General features: G+C 40.3%; 1 protein-coding gene across 4 annotated transcripts; it reads left to right on the forward strand.

The window, feature by feature from the left end:
• The first annotated feature begins 581 nt into the window (after positions 1-581).
• Positions 582-21,692, forward strand: EIF4E (eukaryotic translation initiation factor 4E). Of its 4 annotated transcripts, none has more exons than XM_038134902.1 (7): positions 582-711; positions 9,633-9,739; positions 11,356-11,451; positions 13,427-13,490; positions 15,377-15,490; positions 17,977-18,116; positions 19,977-21,195. In XM_038134902.1, exons 1-7 carry the CDS (start codon positions 694-696, stop codon positions 20,089-20,091), a joined length of 654 nt encoding a protein of 217 aa, XP_037990830.1. In that variant the 5' UTR covers positions 582-693; the 3' UTR covers positions 20,092-21,195. The 4 variants fall into 4 exon arrangements, with proteins under 4 accessions (XP_037990830.1, XP_037990831.1, XP_037990828.1 ...); XM_038134903.1 differs by having other exon boundaries at positions 584-711; positions 11,331-11,451; positions 19,977-21,692; XM_038134900.1 differs by lacking the exon at positions 582-711 and adding an exon at positions 1,058-1,227 and having other exon boundaries at positions 11,331-11,451; positions 19,977-21,692.
• Positions 21,693-23,003: the final 1,311 nt, after the last annotated feature.

Consider the following 23,003-nt stretch of genomic DNA (forward strand, 5'->3'; position numbering starts at 1 on the left):
ATGAATCCCATGGCTGGGTTTACGTGGTTTAACTGGCTGCCCAGGGCAGTGGGGGAATCACATCCCTGACTGTTCAGAAAAATGCGTGGATGTGACGCGTGTGGATTTGGTTTAGAGCTGGACTTGGAAGTACTGGGTTAACAGTTCAATGTTCTTCAAGCTCTTTTCCAACTTAAGTGATTCTCTAATTCTGTTCTGGGGACGGGAGGCCACAGAGCGCTGCGTTCTGGGGGCAGGGGGCTACAGAGCGCTGTGCTCAAGGAACAAGGGACGACACACCGCTGTGTTCTGGGGACAAGGGGCCACAAAGCGCTGTGTTCAAGGAACAAGGGGCTCCACACGGCTGTGCTTGTGGCACAGGAGGCCACGGAGCGCTGTGTTCGGGACACAGGAGGCCGCAGAGCGCTGTGCTCTGGGGACGAGCGGCTCAGGCGCTCCGCGCGGGCGGGCGGTTCCGCTCCCACAGCGGCCGCGAGAGGGCGCTCCTGCCCCGGCCCGCCTCTTCCTGCCCAGGCGACAGTAGGCGGGGTTCCCGGCGGCCCCCGCGCCTGAAGACTACATCTCCCGGCTAGCACCGCGCCCCAAACGGCCGCCGGGTTCTCGTGACCACCGGGCTGCCAATCGCGTGCGGCCCGGGGCCTTTACCCGCCCCCGCCCCGCCCCGCGGTGCGTCCGCGATCCGAGCGCTCTAAGATGGCGGCGGTGGAGCCGGTGAGTGCCGCGTTCCCTTCTCCCGCCCGCCTTTCCTTTGCCTTCCTCCCACCGCATCCTTATCCTCTTCCTCCTCGTCGAGGCGCCGCTTCGCCGGCCGCGACGAGCGAGGGCGCGGCGGGGGCCCGGGCGGGCGGGCAGGCAGGAGGCGGCTGGCCCGGGAGGCCGGCGAGGAGCGCACGCTCGCAGGGGCCGGGGCGGGGGAGGGGGCGGCGGGCGCCGCGGCTGTGCCGGCGCTGCCACCCGGGTGCGGCGGCCGCGGCTCCGCCGGGGCCCGGCGGGAGCGGGGCCCGCGGTCCGGCGGCGCCCATTGTGTGGCGCCCCGCCCGCGGCCCCGGCGGCCGCCCGGCCCGCCCGGCGCATGTGGCGCGGTGGGGGTGGCCATGTTGGTTCCCGCCGCCGCGGCGAGCCGGGCGGCGAGGGGCGGCTCCTCCGGCAGCGGGCAAGGGCCGCGCTCCCGGCACGCTGTGCCCGGCGGCCCGGGCAGAGGCGCCGCGGTGAGGGAGCGCGGCGTCGGTAAGTCACAGATACGCTGCTGGGGCAGCCGCGACAGCAGCCCGGCTGGTGAGAGTCGGCAAACGAAATTGTCTTTCCCAGGTTGTGTCATCTTTTATTCGAGGGGTGTTTGCTTTATTTTTTTTTCTTTTCAGACATTTCGTGATAATTCAGTACTTCTTTTTTTTTTCTTTTTTCCAGGTGATAAGTTATGTTCATGGTATTAAACTCGGTCTTACAAACGTAGCCCCAGCCTGCACTTCCATAATGAGCTGGAGCGGCTGGAAGTGATCCAAGTACAGTTGTTATTCTAATCCCACATGATTGTGTATCATGAGGAGAGGACAGCAGAAGACTCTGTTAGGGTTACAAGAAAGCACAGTTAAAGAGGGCTGGTGTCTTGCTGCTGTGCATACCAGCTGTGACTAAATAGCCAGTGTGCTGTTTGGGGAGGCTTTGTAACACTTAGACAAAGTGAAAAAAAATTAAAAATCAGTGGTTGTATATATAGACTTAATTTTGCCCCTTTGTGTAAGGGACACTGATTTTTCTCTTAATGGCTTTCTTCTGTGAACCAAACCCCGTATTTTACCTATGTGGAAGAGCTTGATGTGGGTCAGCATTTATAAATGGCATGGCAGCAGTTCTGTACAGGGAGAGTGTCAGTTATTAAGAGAGCAAGAGAGACCACCAGCAGCACCCTTCCCGTGTTCTTCAGCCAGTGCTAAACACTTGTTTCCACATCCAAAGCCAGTCTTTGAGTTGTTGCCTGCGTATCTGAAGATGAGGGCTTCCTCTCAGTGCAGTGCTTTGTGACTGTGGAGCTTAGTAGGAATTGCAATAAATAATTTGCAATATAGCCTTTGGAAATCAAAATTACTCTAAAGGCCTGCACCTTGTGGCTTTCTTTGCTGTGCTGCTGGCACAAAAGCTGTCTTTGCACCATTTTCTCCATTAACTCCATCTGCACATTGTGGTAGATCTGGGCCTAATGTAGCAGAAAGTAAACAGTTGGTTTTGTCATGGTGTGTCCCAGCAAGATTGATTGCCTAGATGCAGTTCACCATGAGCAGCTGTGCTGAACCCCTAAAAGTAGAAGATGGGGCAATACTCACAGCAGTTGAAGTAATTAACACAGTTGCAGAATGTTCTGCCGTAGCAGCAGTGTGTTCTCATTCAGGAGTCAGCTATCACCTGTGCTTGCTTATTTTCAAATTGCAGTAAATAACAAAGTCTTTGTTTATTGTCCTTGTAGCTGGCTCCCTTCTCCTGCCTAAGCCTCAAGTTAGACTTGTGCAGTGACTGAGGTCAGAGGTGTTGCAGAAATGCTGCGTGCTTTGCAGCTGAACAATTTAATTGCATCCGTGGTTAGGGATTACCTCTTCATCATAGGGAGGCCTTTCTGTTGCTCACCTGCAAAATCTGGACCTGGGTTTGTAGAGATGTCATCTGTAATGCTTTCCTGGTGGGAGAATGTGGCCTGGGAAATGAAAATACAACTGAGTATGGGTTGGGTTTTTTTTTAATACCAGCTTCTAGTAAGATCAGTGATGTTTCTAGTACTGTCATGGTTTCAAAAGTAGTATACATTGAAAGTCTTAAAAGGCTTGAAAAAATATTTCGGACTGTTAACCAATACAGAAACTTGAGTTGAGAGTTCTGTAGAGAGTCCCATAATAGTTGTCAAAAAAGCAAGATTATTCTGTGTAAATACAGACCAATTGCACAGTGGCTTGCTTCTCCACTTAACAGGGAGGATGTAAACCTTTATAACACTGACAAGTTAGAATTCTCAGTTTTTCTTGTGATATCTAGGTTTTTCTTTTTAAGATATTCAGATTAATTTTTGATAATATGCACAAGTGTCACCTGTTAGAGTGCTCATACAGCCTTTGAGGATTAAATGTGATCAGGTAAAACCATGCAGAAAGTCCACAACAACACCAGTAGTAATGCTTTAGTAAACAGTAATTTACCAAAGGTGACTTTAAAATGTATCTGCACAAAGCCTGTAACTTTTAGGTGCATATAAATCTAATCCCTCATTGTGCAAATTGGAATTGGCATCATGGTTCTTTTGTATTTTTGCTTAATGGCATTTATTGTCATAAACACAATTCTTGTAAATTTAACTCTGGTTTCTTTAGTCTACAACAGTGACGTTTCAGTTATCTGTAATTTGAAAAGTGCTTGTTTGAGAAGGTAATCATACATAGGTGGGAATCAAAACTTTATTTAAATGAAACTATTATCTCAAGGAGTTACAAGCATAGTGGTATAGTTCCTCAAAATTCTGGAAAGTTCATAATTGCTCCTAAAATTCAGTGTAGACTGAAAGGTATTTATTTTGCATTATTTGCAGACAGATAGCATGTAAGTTTAATTCAACTTTAGACTTGCTCTTGTTGCTGGGTATTTCTGCTGTAGAAGTCAGTGACCTGCTTTGCTTGAAGTCAGTGTAACATTGAACTGCAGTATTGTGAACACAGTTGCTTGCTCATTGCATTTTTCTAAATGATACAGGATAGATGTACCTTTCATGCTGTTTTATAATTGAGAATATTTATCACGAGCTTTTGAATTTCAAATAACATATCTGAGTGAGTATGGAGCTTCCTCTAAGTGGAGTATGTTGCACATCTTGTAAATTTTTTGAGATAAACACTTTTCTAAAGTATTTTCTTAAGTATTGCTTTTGAAAGCAATTTTGAATAATTACATTTCACACAGCATATAAAATACCAAACTTATTTCAAAGAAATGCATAAAAATAGCAAATGAAATCAAGCTGTGTTTCATTTACTGGTACTACCTGCAGGTGTAGAGGTACATTGGAAACTTTTTGATGGAAAATGTGTCCTTTTGGCAGCTTTGTAAAGATTATTTTGAATTTTGAGGAGATAGAGGGGAGCATTAAATAAGGGATGTTGGTAGAGTGCCTGAATTGTGAAAGAGAAATGCAGACTTTGTATGTGAATTAATGGCACTTTTTCCTTAGATAAATTGTCTTTCCCTTTTGAAATATTCTATAGTCAAGGTTAAACTTGAGTTTAGAAGCCATTTATTATCTTGTTTCTTGAAGTTTAAAACCTGTTCCTGTATAGGACATTGGTGTTAAGAAGGTGTGAGTGTGTGACGTGCAGATGTAAGTGTGCTGTAACATGACTGTTGTTAGTGGCCTTCACCTGCCAGTTGTCCTTCATTCTGTATAGTGGATGTAAGGCAGAAAAGTTTTAACTCTTTGAGATTTTTATTAGAGGTTTGTTTCTCTTGTCCTCTGTGCTGTTCATCAGATAACCTGTATGTATGACATCCTTTGCAGTCACTAGGCATACCAGTAGTGCATCCAGTACTTTTTCTTTGAAGACCTCTCTTTGACCATTGGTACATTAAATTATTTTTGGAATACTGAATGTGTCTTAAATTTTCAGCTGATATAAAATTCTGTGCTTTGTTGAACCAGGGGCTCAGTATACATGCAGAATGTGGAGGCCTTTTGTGTAGCAGTGTTGGGGGAGACTAGAGGCTTTTTGTTCTTTGAATCATCGGAACTGTTCTCCCCAGCAGTTTTGGGAAATTTTCTTGTCAGAGTGCCTAAGAACTGACAGATTATATGTGGTAAGTCATCCCATGGGTAGATTTTGTGTTCCAGTAGCAAAGGCAGCAGCAGGGTGCAGGCTGGGGTAAGAGGTGTTAGCGCAAGGTCATCTTGCTTAGGCAGTTACAAAAACCACAAAGATACTGAGGTAGTTTGATATTCCTTCTAAGCTGTTTGCTAATGCTAGCTAGAAGTTTGTGAATTAAATGGCGAAAATCTGATGGGCATATTCATGAGTACATAACCCATTTTGCAGAAGTCAAGAGGGCTGTAAATAGTCTCTCTGTCTTTTAAATCTCAGGTGAGATTTCCTAGAAAACCTTTGACCATGGAGGAAGCGTGTGACTTTTTTATTGAGTCTTTTCTTCCTGTTCTCCTGTACACGCATTCACTTCTGTTGTAAAGTGAAGGGATGTCACTCAGCTAAAATCAAGTTTCATGCTTGTGTTCTAATAGTGACTCCCTTTCTAAAAATCTCTGGTGTTCTAAGTGATGATGTTAGAATAGTTGCTCTCTATTACGCCTTGCTGTGTAACAAGTAGCAATCCTTTTTTTGTCCTCGTGTCTGGAAATCTACCTCACACTTTTAAATTGGTAACAGGTGGCTGTTAGTACCTCTCTTCCAGTTGCTATTGCATGTACTACATATGATTTTTGCCACTCTGCATTCGTTCCTCAGAGTTGTGTGTCAAATCATCACTTGGTTTGTTTTCTTACAAGATGTAATAATTGCTTGTGGGTGTGCTTTTTTTCTTCTGGTCCAGAATGTTTTGAAATAAGTAGCTCTTGAATATTGTGCTTTAGAAATTATCCTAACAGTAGTGTCATAGCAGTTACCACAAGACACTTAAGGACCAGCAGATAGTAGAAATTGTTTTTCCCAAGACATCAGGTAACTGGGGCATGCAGTTTTCTTCTTTTGGGAACCCTAAACAGGAAGGTGAAAACTCCAGAATGTAACTTATTTTGGTTTAATGGAAGAAGACTTGGAAAGCCTCTTCCACTAATTAATTCTCTTAACCTTCACCAAGAGCACGTAATAGCGCTAGGTTATGGCCTTTTGGGCAATAATTGTTGCACTCCAACTGGACTTGCTGAACAACTTCTGTAGACAGCTAATGACATGAATGTGGTCTGGGCAGCATCTGAAAGCCCTTGGTAAAACCTAGTCAAGCTGCTTGTTCTCCTTAATAAACGAACCTGATGAAGCAGTTTTTATTGTAAATGCTTTGTTTCCTGTCCCAGTGACGTGCACACCTTTCTTTGATATGGTGGTCATTATGAGCTGTGGAGAAAGAGTTAATAACGCCAATTAAATTTGCAAGTGTCCGAATCCAAGTAATTGCAGGTATACAGAGTCATTAAATGCTGAATAGGCAAATGTTTCATGGACTTCTGCAGGCTGATTCCTACATCAAAAACCATGTGGGTGGTGAATAAATGTCACTTAATTATGTGCTGTCTTGTGTATGAGAAGTGGGATTGGCCATGTGAAGCTTTCCAGTTTATCTGGTAACACTACCCTATTTTATTACTTTTAAAAGCAGCAAACTCAGTGGTTACTTAGTGTATAGAGTCAATTTTAGGTTAAAGAATACATTAGTAATTCTTTACTAATGCAATGGTAAAGTATTATGAAGGATTTTAAATAAAGTAGTCCAGAAACTGCAGGCGGAGTCAGTCTGACTTTGGTTAATAGTGTTGCAATTGCAGGGTTCCAAGCTGTGAATTGCTAAAATGTACACAGTAACATTAGTTCATGTGGTATTTGTACATGGAACAATAAAACTGTATGCAATTTCTTGTAGAATTTCTTGGATATCAGGACTTTAAATGGACTTTAAATACCAATTAACAAATTTACATAGTTTCTATTTGACTAATAACAGGAAGTGCTTTGGTATACAAACATTCCATTTTGGTACTCAGAACAGTGAGTTAAAGGTAAGATGAAAGGAAAGAGGAGCTGATAGTGATTAACCAGCCAAAAATTAAAATGGTTACTTTTCTGTTTTCCTTGATGGCTGTGGGAAACAGAAGGAAGTGAAAATCAGCTGGTTTAGGCTTCTCTCTGAGGCCAGCCAGAAATAATGTTCTTTAATAAAAAGTTCTGTGTGTAGGCCTGTAGCTATCCTTGATGGGGCAGCCTGGTGCTGAAAAAGTCTCTTTTGGTGGCACAGTTTTTTGAGGGAGTGGCACAGTTCTGGGTCAAGGTCATTGTTAGGTGGGCCTTGGAGCTGAGCTGTCATTCTCTTGTTTTGGACAGGAGCTTGAATAATGGTTAGTCCGAGTTTCATGAATGCCATGTAGCTTTCAGCATATCTAAAGGGACTTGATATTGTGGTGGCTTAAGTAAATGCATGTGCTGAGTCAGATGTCTTCTGTTCGTCCAAAACCAGAATTTCATGTGAAGGGTGATTATCAGTGTACCAGGCAAGTGTTGAGGCTCATTGCATTTTTTCTTTTTGTCTGAATATGCTACCTTAATCCTTTCTAATGTTGTCTTTTGTCAGAAGTTATGAAACAGTTTAGCCCTGCATTTGTTCAGTGGCTTTGTATTGATTCTTCCATTTTATATAGTTGTGATAATTCTGGAAGAGTGACCAGGGAGACTTCGGGATTAGCTCTTTGTATGTTGAAAGCTAGTTGCTGAACAAACATGAGATTACCAACTGAAATTGTTTATGGAAGATGCTCTGCATCTGGATTCACCAAGAGTGAGTCTGTTTGATGTTAAAATTCCTAGTGTAATAGCATTTGTAAATCAGTTGTGAATATTAGATCTCACAGCTGCAGAGTGTTGTGATTGAAAGCAAGCTTTATCACAAAACCTGGTGCTATTCCAGAATATCAGCCGAGTTTTTCTTATTTGCACATGTAACTTTCCTAAATTTTCTAGTTGGAAGCCCCTGAAGGAACCACACTGAAATTTTAGTTGTCTATACTTGTTTCTTTTTAATACAATGCAGATAATGTGAAGGAGGAACTATTGAAGTGCTTCCTTGGTGAATTATACAGCTTCTGTGCACTGTCTGTCTTGAATTGTTCAGTGGGATGGTTTTGTGTGACTGAAGATGAATGATACCAAAAATAAGTGGGGACAACACTAGAAATTGTGTTCAGATATATTTTGAAAAACTTTCAATGTTTTTTTGAAGGTCTGCTTAGCTTTTTATAGTGTTACACTGGAGGAGATGTGACAGCTTTTTCAACACTGTGCTTCTGTGGGCTTGTTAGTGATGATCTCTTTGGGAGATCCTCAGAAAGCATTTAGTTTTATTTAGAGGAAGGGAATTGTGCTATTGTACTGGCCAAGTACTCCTGTTAGATCTTGACATGTCAGTCTCTTCACTGTGAATGCAGGTGCATGTGAGTGTTCTGCAATGTCATGAGGTATTTTTTAGGTAAACTAAAGTTTTCAAGTGAACGAAAGCATACTTGATTATTTTCAGCCATAAAGGAGTAACTTCTCTGATGTAAAGCATAATATCATGCTTAATAATGCTAAATATATTGATAATGAAAAGAAAATCTCTGTTAAGACAGATCTTCAGGTGTTATCCAGGAGAGTTTGCTAGCTGGGTCTGTGAAGATTGAACAGCCTTAGCACTTCAAATCCACTTTTCAACAGCTTTGGTGTGATAAATGTATGTGGAAGTCTGGAGTGAACTGTTCCATTAATTAAATTGCTTAACATTACTTAATTCACTCCTATGTTACTTTTTCCTGTTAAAACCACAAAATTTAAATTAGTTTTTAAATACTACTCCTATATTACCACATTTGGAAATGTCTAGAGTCTTTGGGTCTACTTTACTTAGCTTTTATTTATATTACTGAAATGCTTTTTCTTTCATGGGGTCAGCTGTATAGGTATTTTTGTGTTCGCCCTTGGGAAGGAGCTATGGTCCTCATTCTGTGTTTCTGTGATATTCCAGCATGGATTGCAGGTTATGGAGGGATGGTGGTAACTGGCAGGGACACTTGGCCTCGCCATGAAGTTTTGCCTTCCCTGGTTTGAAGGAAAGGCACTAGAATTTCAAATCTGACACAGTCACTTCTCAAACTGAATGACAAGCCTGAGGGGGTTTGCATGCAAAGAGAATATAATTTACTACTTTATGTTAAAGTATATTTAACATTTCTAGAGCTGTCTCTAGAAAGTTGAAAAATAACTCTTGCAATCAATTTAATACATACTAAATCAGTAAATACATTTATTTCAGTTGGAAACTTGAGAACTGATGCATGTTCAAATTCTGTTTGGTTCGTGATGATGTTGCAAATATAAAGATAACTGTGCTACTGGCTTGGCTTCTAGCTGCTTGCAGTAGCTGATTTTAGATCTGAGAATTTGAGTTTTATCTTCTACTTGTATTAATAGATTTTTTTTAAATAACAGAGGCTGTTTCAAGTGATGCTCTATCAAAAGCTGATAAAAATAATTTTTGTTCTGAAGTTACTATTCTCTGAATTTATTTTAGATGTGCATATTCTAGATTACATAGTTTTGAGTGCTATTTTAGAAATACACAACTTCAAAATTAGACAAGTATGTATAGTAAACCATTTTGGAAATAAATTACATAGGAAGCAAATCACTGAACAGTACAATGCAAATTCCTGCAGTTAGTGTTTATTGTAGGACCTGTTCAGATGTTGAGGAATAAAGAGATGCAAATTGTGCTTCCATTATGTGATTTTGGGCCCACAATCAAGATAAATTATAGGAACTCTTAGCTTTACCCTTTCTAAAGTAACTTCAGAGAACTAAATTTCTTCAATAAAAATTGTGAAGGAATGTATGATAACTCCTTTCTTCAAACAGGAAACCACTCCCAACCCCCAACCTGCAGAAGAGGAGAAAACCGAGCCAGCACCTAGTCAGGAGGTTGCCAGCCCTGAACAGTATATTAAACATCCACTACAAAACAGGTAAATGGTACAGAAACTGATTGTAGTTTTGCCAGGGATAGACAAATGCCTGTGTCTTTGCAGCTCTTGTTAACCTTATATTCTCTAGCAGTATTTTGGGAATTCTCAGCGGTTTTTTTGAAGATTTTTGCAGTGGGGTTGCAGAGTAAGAATCTGCTCCAGATGTTAATATTCAGAGTCTTCTTCAGATAATGCAGTTACAGAAGCTGAAAATCTTTCCAAGTTTTCAAAATGCAGCCAGGTACTTTGAAAGAGCATGACTTTGCTTTTAGTTGGAGGCAGGCAGAGCTTTTGTTGATTTTTAAGAGGCTGACACTGAGGTGAAGCTGCTGCCCACTAGAACTGGGAAACCTTGCATTCTGCCTTGTACTTGGGTAAATTAAGGTGTCGGTGGTAAAAACTTGTAGTTAAAATTATATTTCGAAGTTAGAAATTCAAGCCCACTTACAGCTTCGAAAAGACCAGCTTGGAAGTAATTTTCTCCAAGTGAGCTGATAAATTACTGTGGAATGCTCAGTACTTATTGTTGGCAGGTACCTTTTACCAAGTGATACCTTACTCTTAGTTTTTAAGTTTTGAGCAAGTGTGGAAAACAGTGCTTCCCTGTAGTGCTATGCTGCGTGTATCCCATTTTCCTTGTTGTCTTTCAGCTTCTGTCTTCCTGCTCTTTGTTCTAAACACCTTGACCAAGTTGATGCTAACAGTTCTTTATAAGTGTTAGTGAGGCTATTACTGGAATGGAGTAAACTTTTAAAACTAGGTTTGAAATGTCAGGAAGAGTCTCAAAACAATAGATTTGACACCTACTGACTTAAAGCTCTCTGCTGAGAGAAGATAAATATAGCCTAGTGCTAACCTGAGTTATTTCAACACTACTGAAATGATCGAAGTGGAAAAAAAACCCAACTGTTTGATTAAGTACCTCATTAGGTATCCTCTTCCAGCATTTTAAATTGCTGCAGTGATGCCTTTTCGATTCAGAAAGAGCATCTTTGTGTGAAAGGTTCAATTTTGTTTTGATATTTTTACTCAGCAGAGATGATTTTTTTTAATTCAGTCTCATCTTTATGTATGGTACTTTTAAAACTTGAAACGATCAATCTGTGGGCATTTGAGGTGGTTGCCATTAGTAAGCTCAATGCAGCTTGCATTTTAAAATTTATGCTTTCCTAGTATGTGAGTGCTTGGGAAGCTTTCATGTCATACATAGCTTTGGAGTGATCTAATTTGCTTATGTAACCTTTATAAGGAAATTACTGGCCAGGGAGCCCAGTTTGAATTGTTGGTGTTGTTTTAGACCATAGTCAGTTGTTTGTGGTAGGGGATTGCAGTTTAGCAGTGACAGCAAGGAGAAACATCTGAAGTTTAGAGTCTTAAAAGCATTCCAAAGCTATTGAAAATATTTACCTAATGGATTGATAGTCTTCCAGGATTCTTGTAATGAAAGCACAAACATTGTTAGTCTGTAAAGAATTGATCATGTAGCTTATTGATGAAAACTGACTTCCATGCTCAAAAAATATTAAGGTTTGCAATTAGTTTGAATATAACAATAGAAATAACTACATTTTTAATATACTTTAATTTCTAGATGTTTTTATTTTGTTCTCCTTCAGATGGGCACTCTGGTTTTTTAAAAATGACAAGAGCAAAACTTGGCAAGCAAATCTTCGTCTTATCTCAAAGTTCGATACCGTTGAGGATTTTTGGGCGTAAGTAAAGATTTTTTCAATCTGCGTGATAATTTTGGGATTTGTTGGCAAAGCTTTTGTCCAAGTCAAAAAACCATAAAGTACTCCCATTAACTGCAAATTCTCGTTTGTAATCTGAAGTATTTACAAAATTAAAGGTGAAGTATGTTGAAGAAAATGCAAATGGAGAAGTTCTTCATCCTTTAAATGTACCTTGTCTTGCTGAAACACTGCAACACTGCTTATGTTCATGTGTACGTGACAGACATGTAGAACATTTAATTTGTGCAGTAGCTATCTCACAGTAACATGAACCTGTAAATTCTGGTGGCCAACTGATTGCCACTTCCATGGCCCCACATTTTCCTCCTTGATTAAATTGACCACTGGCTCACGTCGCATGTTCAAGAGTGCCTGAATCTGGAGCGTGATAATTGAGACTCGTGCAGATTAATGGCATTCTTGAAAAAAATTTGTTAGAGGTTACAGAAGAAATTACCTTCATTCTAAGTTGAAGGTCTGTGAGTGTGGTTAGGCTCCAACAGCAATAAAAAGCCCTTGAAGGTGGGCCTGTGCTCTCCAAACACTTGCTTCAATCAAGATTTTGCCTGCCATAATGCTAAAACATGGAGAAAATGCAGGTGCTGTGAAATTGAGAGTGAAAAAAAAAACATTATAAATTTGATCTTAGTGTTTCATGCTACATTGAGTGGTAGAATTCTTATTTCTGTTGCATACTTTTTTTGAATGTGATCCCATGGAGGGAGATGGAGTCTGAGTGTAGTAATAGGACCCATCAGTGACCCATTTGCAGAGGGAGGAAATACGCTTCAGCCTTTTCAGTGACTTTACTGGTGCAGTCCCGACAGGGAATGGGATTCTGGGCTTGTAACCAGCTTCCCCATTCCTACTATGGGGGTGACTGCAAATTATGGTTCACTCATCTGACAGTGGTGGGGTATGTGATGGGCATCTGAGCTGTTTGAAGCTCACTACTGAAGTTGGTTAAGGGTAAGTTTTTGAGCTTCTATATCCAAGATAGTCTTGGTAATTAAAAAGTGCGTAATCTAGATGTCTGCAGTGAAGGTATAAAATCAGCCACCAGCAGTTAAGTTACACCTCTTTTGTGGCTGGAGGGCGAAATAGGTGTGTTGTTCTGGGAAGAAAATCTCAGAGGTAAACTGTTAAATTTGTAACTGGTGTTACAAATTCCTGTGTGTGATTTCTCATTGTTAGAACATCACACTAATCAATTTTCTTTTTGATGCTAAGCTATGCCTTGGTATTAGTTGGTCTTGGGCTACAGGTTGCAGTAAAATGTGCAGGCCTCTTTCTGAAGTCTGACCTCTTAGGGATGGCAAAAGGCATCCATCTCCTTATTTGAGGAGGAGACACTATGTACTCCTTTGATTGTTTTTCTGAATTGCACGGTTGTAAATTTAATTGTGAATAGACATTTTGTCTATCATCTGTTTTTGCCTTTTGAGTTCTTAATTTGAATTATCAGGCCTACAGCATTCATACCTAGAGTGCTGTATCAAATAGCAAGGTTGAGCATTTCTCCTAAAAAAAAAACCAAACTTCTCAGCAGTGTGAGTAGCCCTAGAAATACAAACAATTATCCTTATTCCATGAAGGTATAGAATACTCATGGACAGAGAACCTCTTGCCATGAAAGCTCAGTGTGTTATGTTCCTAATAACTTTGAACTTCAGTTCTAAACTATGAACTGAACTATGTTTAAAAGAAGCCTTGGAAAGTAGTTTAAAAGCAGTTGTGGGGTTCATATTCCATTTTGCTGCTTTAAGCCTAGAACATCTTAATACTGATACTTTTATATTGTTGAAAAAAACTAAAGAAATAGGGTTGCTTCTGAAATAACTTTATTGCTCCTTAATTTTTGGGCTTTGTTTGGTCATATGTCTTAAATTCTTTAAGAATTTTGTACCTTAAAACAATGCTTAGTTTCTAATCCTGCTTTTTTTCCCTCCAATAGTTTATACAACCATATCCAGCTCTCTAGTAATTTAATGCCTGGTTGTGACTACTCGCTCTTTAAGGTAGGCTTGCTAGCATTTTTTCTTGAGTTGAGGATGTTGATGGGTTGTTTCCTGACTAAGCAAGATACTGTCCAAATATTTCACTTAAGACATCTAGGAATGTGGTTGGGAATGTCATAAAGGTGTTAATTTTTTTTGGGAAGTCCCAAACATTGTCTGAAAATCATGTTGTCACTACTTCTGAAATTGCAAGTACTTGCTTTAACACATATTACAGACAGGAGATTTTAATCTGTGACTCTCTTAGTGTTTGTTTTACATTTGAGATGTTTGTGCAAACAATTAAGTGTAAATTTTTCCAATATGCAAGGTTTTCCAGCTCTGTCACTTGATGTGACATGAGTTAAAATGTCTCTGGGAGACAGCAGTGTTGCCCAGTATTCCTTATGGGTACTGCTAGCCAGAGGCACGTTACTCCTATTAATTTTTATACTACTGGGTAAATGCTGTATTACTTAAACATGAAATAGGAGAGTGCACCCAACATGGACAATAAGAACATGCTGAGGAAGTGTCCAGACTAGTGAAGAGGGAAAGTGTATGGGAAATCATTCCTCAGCTGGGGTGGAGATCTGAATTGGGGCTCTAAGTTAAATCCTAACGTCTTGGTAGTGCTTCTATCATGCAGCTTCCTTTCTGGATTCCAGCACCTAAACAGTCCCTGAAGTGCTGGTGCCTGCTTCCTCCTTTGCTTATAAAATGTAGCTGCAGGCTGGGCCTCCTCAGCAGACTGTGTGCACTGTTTGTAGACCCAGCAGCTTTATGTAGTGAAGAGGTGCTGCTGCTTGGGTTTGCAAAGGTAATGGTATTCTAGGTGACTGAGAAAGCTTTCTAGAATTTTAAGAAGCTGTTGGCCCTTCAGAGATTAGGATACCTATGGATAATGCTTGTATTTTTTGCATAAATCCTTAATTTGTGTTTTAATTACATGTATCTGTTCTGTGTTTGCTTGTCATCAAGCAGTAATAATTATGTAACTTCATGGAACAGGTATAGAGTTGGCAACTCTTTCAGGCTTCTGGGCAATCTCTTACTGCTGCCCTTCAGTTGTGACCTCTTAAGAGGTCCTCTTAAAGGTGATGAAGTAGTTTAAGCTCTGCAGCTGCCAGTGAGGGTGTTATATTTAAAGTGAGATGACACCACTCCATCCTGCATGTTGAACACTTAGTTTTCAGCCACAAGTTTTGTCGTGCAATTCTTAACAGAATTCCTCTGTCTATACAGTTACTCTATTTTTTTAAATGACTTTCTGAAGTGCAGCATGGCTGGTTGATATGGGAGCAGTAGCTGGCTGCTTTGCTGTATGAGCACATGCAGAATCATTTAATTCAGTGCAGGGCCACTGGCAAAATGTGAATCAAGATCTTGCTTTGAAAGGGTATCTTGATATTTCCCCCCCCTCCTCCAACAGTGAAAATCCTCTTACTTTCACCTTGTATGTGAAGGAAGTCATTGAGAGAGACTTCCAAAGGTGTCTGTTTCAGTGAAATAATCTGTATGCATGAGTGAAGCACTTGGCTGATCTTGCAATGAGTGCAAGACATAAAATAAGGACTCCAGATAAAATTAGCAGCTACGTTCTGGTTTAATGCAGGACAAAGCAGGTGGTTGTCTTTGTTTGTTGCCTCAGGATTTTTTAAAATGCAAATGTAGCTAAGACTTTTGCCTCGACTGTGATGCTTCTGTAGAACCAAAAATTCACTAGTGTGCACTTGTTATTTTGGAAGTTTGATATTGGTGTGAGAACAGTATTTCAGGACCTTCTGGTGCGTGTCGTAAACTGTACGCTTCTTTCTTAACTAACTGTTCCAGTTATCACTAGCCTTTTGGTGGTTCTTTAGGAAAAAGAGAAGGAGTGTGATTTAACTTTCGGCCTTTCTTTGCAGGATGGGATTGAGCCCATGTGGGAAGATGAAAAGAACAAGCGCGGAGGCCGATGGCTAATTACACTAAACAAGCAGCAGAGACGAAGTGACCTTGATCGCTTCTGGCTAGAAACAGTAAGCACCAGTGGCAGCTGAGGAGTCTTACGTTTGTGTGAAAATACATTTAACTGGTCTGATATTTGGGTGCTGTGCTAGTCTCACTTCTTGGCAGCGGAGTGTCCTGTAGGGTTTTATTGACAGGCTGTATTTGAAACTTGTTTTTTCAATAGTGATCCTTCATGTGGGTATATTCTGTCTTAATTCCTTGTAACAGGCAGCAGCAGGGAGAGTTCTGTAGGACAGATGAAGCGTTTCCCATGTAATGTGCGGAACATTGCTGTTGAACTACTGTGAAAATAATACATTGCCTTGAGTGCAACTTGCTGGTTCAATTGATAAAACAATTTGTTTTACAAATACTCTTAAAAAAGTGAATAGTTTTCAGGTTTTGGCTTTGAACAAGGGACTTTCAGATTTACTTTTTTCTTGCTGTATTTATCTTAATGCTGGGGTAAACAATAATAGCACATTGATCCTGTATATACACACCATAAAAATACTTCTTTTTTCCATTGCTCTTATCTCTTGGAATAGAATTGAATGGTAAATATATTTCTAGTGTGGATTGCAGTAAATGTATTACAGAAAAATGTGTCTAGGAACTGACTCAGAATAGCCTAAAACAGTTCAGTGCGATCTAAGAATTAGGGACATGGATTGCAGACAGGACAATGCACAGCAGTCTTGGCAAATCTCTCATCTTTTGTCCTTGTTTTTGTGAGAGGCAAGGAGTATTACACCCCTTTAAAAGGGAGCAATGACCTTCAGAATCAAAGCTGAGGTATCCAAAATGTCAGAACTTTCAGGATCTCTGTAGTCACTGTAGTTGTGATTTGAAGAGAGCTTTACAGTACAGGGTAGTGTGACTGCATGTGAGCAAATTAACATCCTGCTGCATGTACTTGGCCTAAGCATGTGTGAGTCCTGACTGCTAATAGCCATGACATATGGCTTGGAAACATGTAGATAGACTGTGCAAACTAAAGGCTAGAGGGCTCTGCTTTTTGCTTAGCAGTGAGCAATGGCACAGAGCCTAAATACCCAGGTGACTGTGATATGTGCCCTGAAACAGCCCTGTCACTTGTAATTCCAGTAATTATATGCAACCAGTTTTCTGCAATAGAAATCAAAGTCTTTATAACTCCCCTTTGGAACAAATTTTTATTATGATATAATGTTCTTAACTGTAAGCTAAACTTCATTTGAAAAGACTTCTTTCCCTGTTGTGCAACACTCATGAAAAATGTACCTGAGTAGTGTTCATTGAGCATGGTAGTCATCTTTGCTTGCATGTGAACTAAGATAGTGGGTTGATAGTTTGCATGTTTGTGTGTGGTTTGATCTCAACCATTTATGGCTTGAATTATTTGGTGAGTGTGTGCAGCCTGCAGTTGGGTGTAACATTTAAAGCATGTTTAGTTATACCTGATTCATTCATTAGCACACTTTGTCCTTTTCGCATTTCCTTGAGTGAGCCAGCCCTTGGGGGTCTGATGGGTACTGGAAGACCTGCTCTGTTTGAGAAGTTGCAAGCATGTTGAATTTCCAAATGTTATCAGTGATACCACAAAACTGACATAACTGCGGTGTATTTCATGTACTGTGCAAGTGAAGGAAACAAGTGTCCACTTGCAGATTCAGTGTGCAGAAAGATTTTTAATTCAGCGTAGTCCTGGCGAATCTGTCTCAAGCACAAGAAACCATTCGTTTTGAATATCAGGATTGCTTGTTTTACAAGTTGCAAGCTGAAGATGGTCAATACCGCTTTCACAGTTAGCATGCTGCACAGGGCTGTGACCCTGCTCGGTGTGATGTTCCTGGCCAATTCCAAGCCTCACTGCTACAAACCTGGGAGGAAAAATCTTGTGTTACTTGTACACCTGCATTGGTGCATTGTATTAAACCCTGTTCAGGATTGTTGATGCCCACTTTAGAGTTTATGGAAATGCTGAAGCTTCTGTGTCAATAGGAGGTAACATTTCACTGGATAGCACTTACTGTCTGGCTGCAGTCAGATTTACCTCTGAATTGATAGACTGCAGCATAGAAATGAAACCTTATGTACCTGATGTTGTGCAAATAATCCTTAACAGGTTCTTCCTAGATAATGGATAGAAACGCTTAAAATTTCAGGTTGGTCCATCTGTGTTAAGTGTGCTGTAGAAAGAAGAATACAGTGCTTTAATCAATTCTTCTCTTGTTTTGGATTGGGAGGATGGGGTGGAAGGCAGCAATGGAAATGATTAGCTGTGTCAGAACTTGCAGCAGGTGGCAGAGGAGGAGGAGGAATGGAAAATTCAGACTAGAAGGAAGATACCCTACTAGAGTATGTTCACTTGTAATATTTGGAACTTGAAGACATTGCAATAAATAGAAAGTGATTGTTGGATGGCAAGTGGCTGTAGGCAGTAAAATGTGACTGTAAAAAATCAGTCCTTGTGTACACTGAGTGCTTGCCTACAGAACAGGATGCTGACTCTGAACTGCTTTCTCTTTCACAGCTGCTGTGCCTTATTGGGGAGTCATTCGATGACTACAGTGATGATGTGTGTGGTGCTGTTGTTAATGTTAGAACTAAGGGTGATAAAATAGCAATATGGACAACTGAATGTGAAAACAGGGATGCTGTTACGCATATAGGGTAAGTAACGTGGTCGCTGCCTCAGCTCTGTGGAGTGTAACCATGCATGTAAAGCCAGTTAGCTTGATAGAGGAGGCATTTCAGGCAAGTGGAGCCTGTGCAGAGCTGTATCCCAAGCCTAAGTAACTGTGCCAAATTGTGTTCAATTCTTCATTTCTAAACTACAGTGAAGGTAGTGCTGCAGTACAGAGTAGTTACTAACAGATGCCCATACACAAATCTTGGCAAAAATTCTCATTTCACAATGAGGCGTTGTAATTAACAACTGTAGGTAATGTGCAATCTGTTCCAGCCTGCCAGTTTGTAAAGGTGAGTAGTCAGTAAGAGTAGAGCATTGATATAATTTTTTTCCAGGAAAGTGATGCTTACAAATAAGATAGGAAAGGTGTCTTAAGCACAGAAGGATGTTTCACAAATTTGAGGGGAAAAAAGCTGTACAGTGATGAGCTGTGTAACTCCACAGGTGTTTTTCTATGTTTTGCCTCTGTTTAAGTACAGATAAAGCAAAGCTGATGATTTGTGGGTTATTTGACCTGCATGCTCTAGTCTTTAAGTAAAGCAAGAGTAATTATCTCAGATTGAGTCTGTGCTATGGAAAATGCATGTTGTCCTCTAGTGTGTAGCAGATATTACTAATTACACAGTTACTATTTACACAATGATGTCATTACAATTACTAATTACACAAGTGTTTATTGGATTCTGTAGAACTGATGCTTCGGAATAACTTGCTGTTAAATTTGTCATTGTAGGCCATTTACCTTATGCAAACCAAGGAAAATATTTCTTTTCCTGGCTTAGTGCATCTGTCTTAAGCCAAAGTTGAACTGTTAGGCATAGCAGCTTACTTTTTTCACTCCCTGATGACTCTTTTGATGCATGCTTTTGTTTGGGCCTTTAAGAATGTGTCTGCCTTCTACTAACAATTTCATTGTACAGTCATGTCTCCAGGCTTCAATGGTAAGTGTTTAATAATAAACAAGCAAAACTAGGGCTTTCATCTTCTGCTGTCACAATGTTGCAATAAACTTAGTAGGCATCAGACAGCGTTTTAGGAAGGTATAAACCATTAACTAAGGAGTTGACTCCTTTAGAGAACTATGAAAAAGTTAAAAGTTTTGCAAACTGACACAAGTACCAAGGTGTGAGTTATGTTGCCTGCTTGCTCCTGTATTACCCTAACTCCAGACAGGAGCGGCTGTTAGTGACTTGCATCTCACTCTGTGCTAAGGAGCACTGTGTGTGTGGTCGTGTCTAAGGCAGGTACTGCTGCTGCTTTCTCTTTAGACATAAGATCCAAGGTGGTTTTTCTTAAAGCTTCTATTGGGTAAGGTGCCTGTGACCAGGTCTGTGGGACTCCTCTTTCTGTCAGTAGTTAAAGGAAAGACAGCAACTCTCCGCAGCCATGGTGTGTGGAGTGATTAGAACTGACTGTTCCAGGGATTTGCTGTTTTCTTTGGTTCAGGTGACTTTATCATCTCAGTAGTTCTGGAATCATGAGCCATGAGTTCCTCATAGCTGTTTAGTTTCTGTATGTGGAAATACAGCTTTCTGGTTTAATGATACTCACATGAATGCAGTATAGAGTCCCTCCATATTGCATTTATTTAGGCCTGGTAATTATTTTTTTTGGAAGAGCTTGTCCTATTATATGTGGTAAGTCATTTTACAAGACTTTGGGTGGGTTTGAGATGCAGTACGCTAGAAAAATCATATTTCAAGTCCTTTATCTGAGAAATTGTTTCTAAATAGGCAACTCTTTTTTTATGGTGTCCCCAGATCTTAAAAGCAGGTGTCCTGATTCTAATTCCTTCTTACGGACTTTGCTTAAACTGTTGTTTTATTTCTTTTCCTCTCCAGGAGAGTATACAAGGAAAGATTAGGACTTCCTCCAAAGATAGTGATTGGTTATCAGTCCCATGCAGACACAGCTACTAAGAGCGGCTCCACCACTAAAAATAGGTTTGTTGTTTAAGACGACACCTTCTGAGTATTCTTTCATAGGAGACTGCGTCAAGCAATCGAGATTGGGAGCTGAACCAAAGCCTCTTCAAAAGCAGAGTGGACTACATTTAAATTTGATTTCCATCTAAATGTTGCTAAGATTTGTGAGAAGTCTCATTCGCCTTTGTCTTGTACTTCTATGTTCAATTTTTCTATTTTGGCCGAAGTAACTGTTACCAATCGGAATTTTAGTACACTTCACCCCCCCAAATCCATAAGTGTGTTTCTGGCCCACTCTGTAATAGCTTGGTAGAAACATTACTATTGCAAAAAATAATTTGTTTATCCACAGTATTCAGAAAAGAAGTTGCATTTCTGTACCTGCAGGAAATTACTCTGTTTTACATTTGCATTGTATGCAGTAAGATTTTGCTGGTTTGGAAAAGAGTATGGTGCATACAGTTTTCTAGCAATTTTTTTATACAGCATCATCTTTGCTGTAACCTCTGCTGATGGCTGCTAGATTAATTTATTTGTTTTCCCTATTTGATAACATTAGTGATATTTTGATTTCAGTTGTTTTTGCTCATGTAACACTTGGTGAAGAATCTGGGAGTATGACAAAGGTGGAATAAACATGAATTTTGTGCATTCTTTGGTAATTTTTTGGTTTTTTTGTAACATCAGAGCTTTGCTACGGATTTATGCATTTCAGTCAAATCAGTGATCTTTTTGTGTGATTTCCTGAACATAAATGTGGATTTTTTTTTTTAATGTAACACCATAATTTACATTCCTTACTAGAAATAGTATGTCTGTTTTTGTATCTTATGCTGTATTTTAACACTTTGTATTACTTAGGTTATTTTGCTTTGGTTAAAATGGCTCAAGTAGAAAAGCGGTCCCATTCATACTAAGACAGTGTACAAAACTGTAAATAAAATGTGTACAGTGAATTGTCTTTTAGACAACTAGATTTGTCCTTTTATTTCTCCATCTATACAGCAAGTATTTGTACCTCTTGTGACAAGGCAGTCTCTACTGTGGCTTCTATTGTAGTGTCTTCCAAGAAGGATAAAGTCTGGAGCTATAGTCTGTTGAAACTTTTAATAAACCTATTAGATAGCACCCTAAATCAAAGTGGAATTCTATCCATGTGGCTACTGTTCTTTCTTAGTGGTTGGTCTGATTGATCATGGTTTGTGTTGTTTCTCTTTTGACTTCTGTTTTATGCCCAACCAAGAATTTTAAGAGTACACAGAAAGCTGTTTAGTTCAGGTAGGAGCTACAGTAAAAGTGCTTCAGTGAGTGATTCTGCTCTAAGGATATAATGCATAAAGTACAAGTAGAGCATCCCAGAGACATGGCTACAAAAAAAAGTATGAGTATCTAGATAGCTTGCTATTACATATGTCTGAGTAGTTGGAGCTTTGTTTCATTGTTTGTAAGTTACTTCAGAGAGCTGTTAGTTTACTTGGAAGCTCACAGGATGGAGGAGATTTTGAGGGTCAAGTTCACTTATTTTGAGCAGAAGATGAGGGGCTTGCTCTTTCCACCTCTTAGAGCATGCAGCAAAATCAGTGCTTTATTGCTGATTTCTTGCTTTTTTTTTATAAGTGAGTGATGTACTTAAAGATCTTGCCAGGGCTGTGGAGCCTTTCTTTAGCTAAGTATCAAGGCAGGTGTTTATTGGGGTTTTGATCTTTGTGATAACTGATTAAAGCAAGTTTAGTCACTGGCAGTGAAGCTTCAGTTGCATCTGCCTGATGAAGACACTGAAGTGTCTCTGTGCTGAAATAGATTTGAACACTTTTCTTGTACATTTATTCAGAAATGTGTCATAAGGAGCATATGAGACTATGCCAAAAATGTCTGGATCATTATTACAGCCGTTTAATAGAAACACTTAGAACAGACATCTCTATCTAAAGATGCTATGCCTTCAGTATTGGTCATCAACCAGGATATCTGTGAATGTGGACAGAGCTGTCTAGGCTGTTTGTGGGCTGGTGTCTGTGGATTCTTGTGTAACTGGTTGCCTGTCCTGATTCAGCAGGTGTGAGAGCAAGTCAGGTTAGTTTAATAGGTCCATTGATAGTAGAATATAGCAGTCCATGCCTGTTTGCCAGCTTCAGCTAATCATCAGTAGTGCTTGCCTGCATGGGAATGTGAAGATGAATCAGCCTCCCGAGTGGTGACTGTGTGTGTGTAATTTGGGAGCATGGCAGCCAGGCTCCCTCAAAGGAGTGTCACTGGTAACTGGTGCTGCTGCCCTTTTTGTGAAGAGCATTGAGATTAACCCGAGTGCTGTTGTGAGAACTACAGAGTATTGGGTTCGTTCATTGCACTATGAGACTGACCAGAGTATTATTTAGGGTAGCAGCGTTTTCTTCAGCTAGAAAAGCGATTGGTATGGCGTCAGGTTTTTGAGCCTGAACCTATTGAAGCAGCCAGCTAACTTGCACTGTAGTGTGAAAACTGCAGGTGCGTTGATTTGAGGCTCTTTGCTGCTCACATAACAATTGCAGTATTTTTAGAAGACTTGAGGGGAAATTAGCTGGCATGGTTGTTTTCTCAAACATACAGCCTATGCCTTTAATTCATTTTTACAGGAAATAAATGACCACAAAACTTGTTTTCTCCAGCTTGCAAATCACTTTGTGCTGCATACTAATGTTCTTCTGATTATAATGGTGTAGTTTGTGTGCTGAGAAAGAAAGCTGAGAGCTCTCCATTCTGTGTATTACTAGAACAGCCACAGGCTCAGGAGAGGACAAAGCAGTAAATGTTGAAGTGTCTCCTATTGCTGCAGAGTATTCGGTGTCCTTAAACTCCCAGCTAAAGGAGAGGCTGCTGTCAATGTGTGGTTTTAGCAAGCCTGGGAAGACTACAGAGTAAATGTATAAAGCATCTTACAGAAGTGGGGTTATGTGCTACAAAACC

This window comes from Motacilla alba, chromosome 4 (assembly GCF_015832195.1).
Source record: "Motacilla alba alba isolate MOTALB_02 chromosome 4, Motacilla_alba_V1.0_pri, whole genome shotgun sequence".
Classification (NCBI taxonomy): domain Eukaryota; kingdom Metazoa; phylum Chordata; class Aves; order Passeriformes; family Motacillidae; genus Motacilla; species Motacilla alba.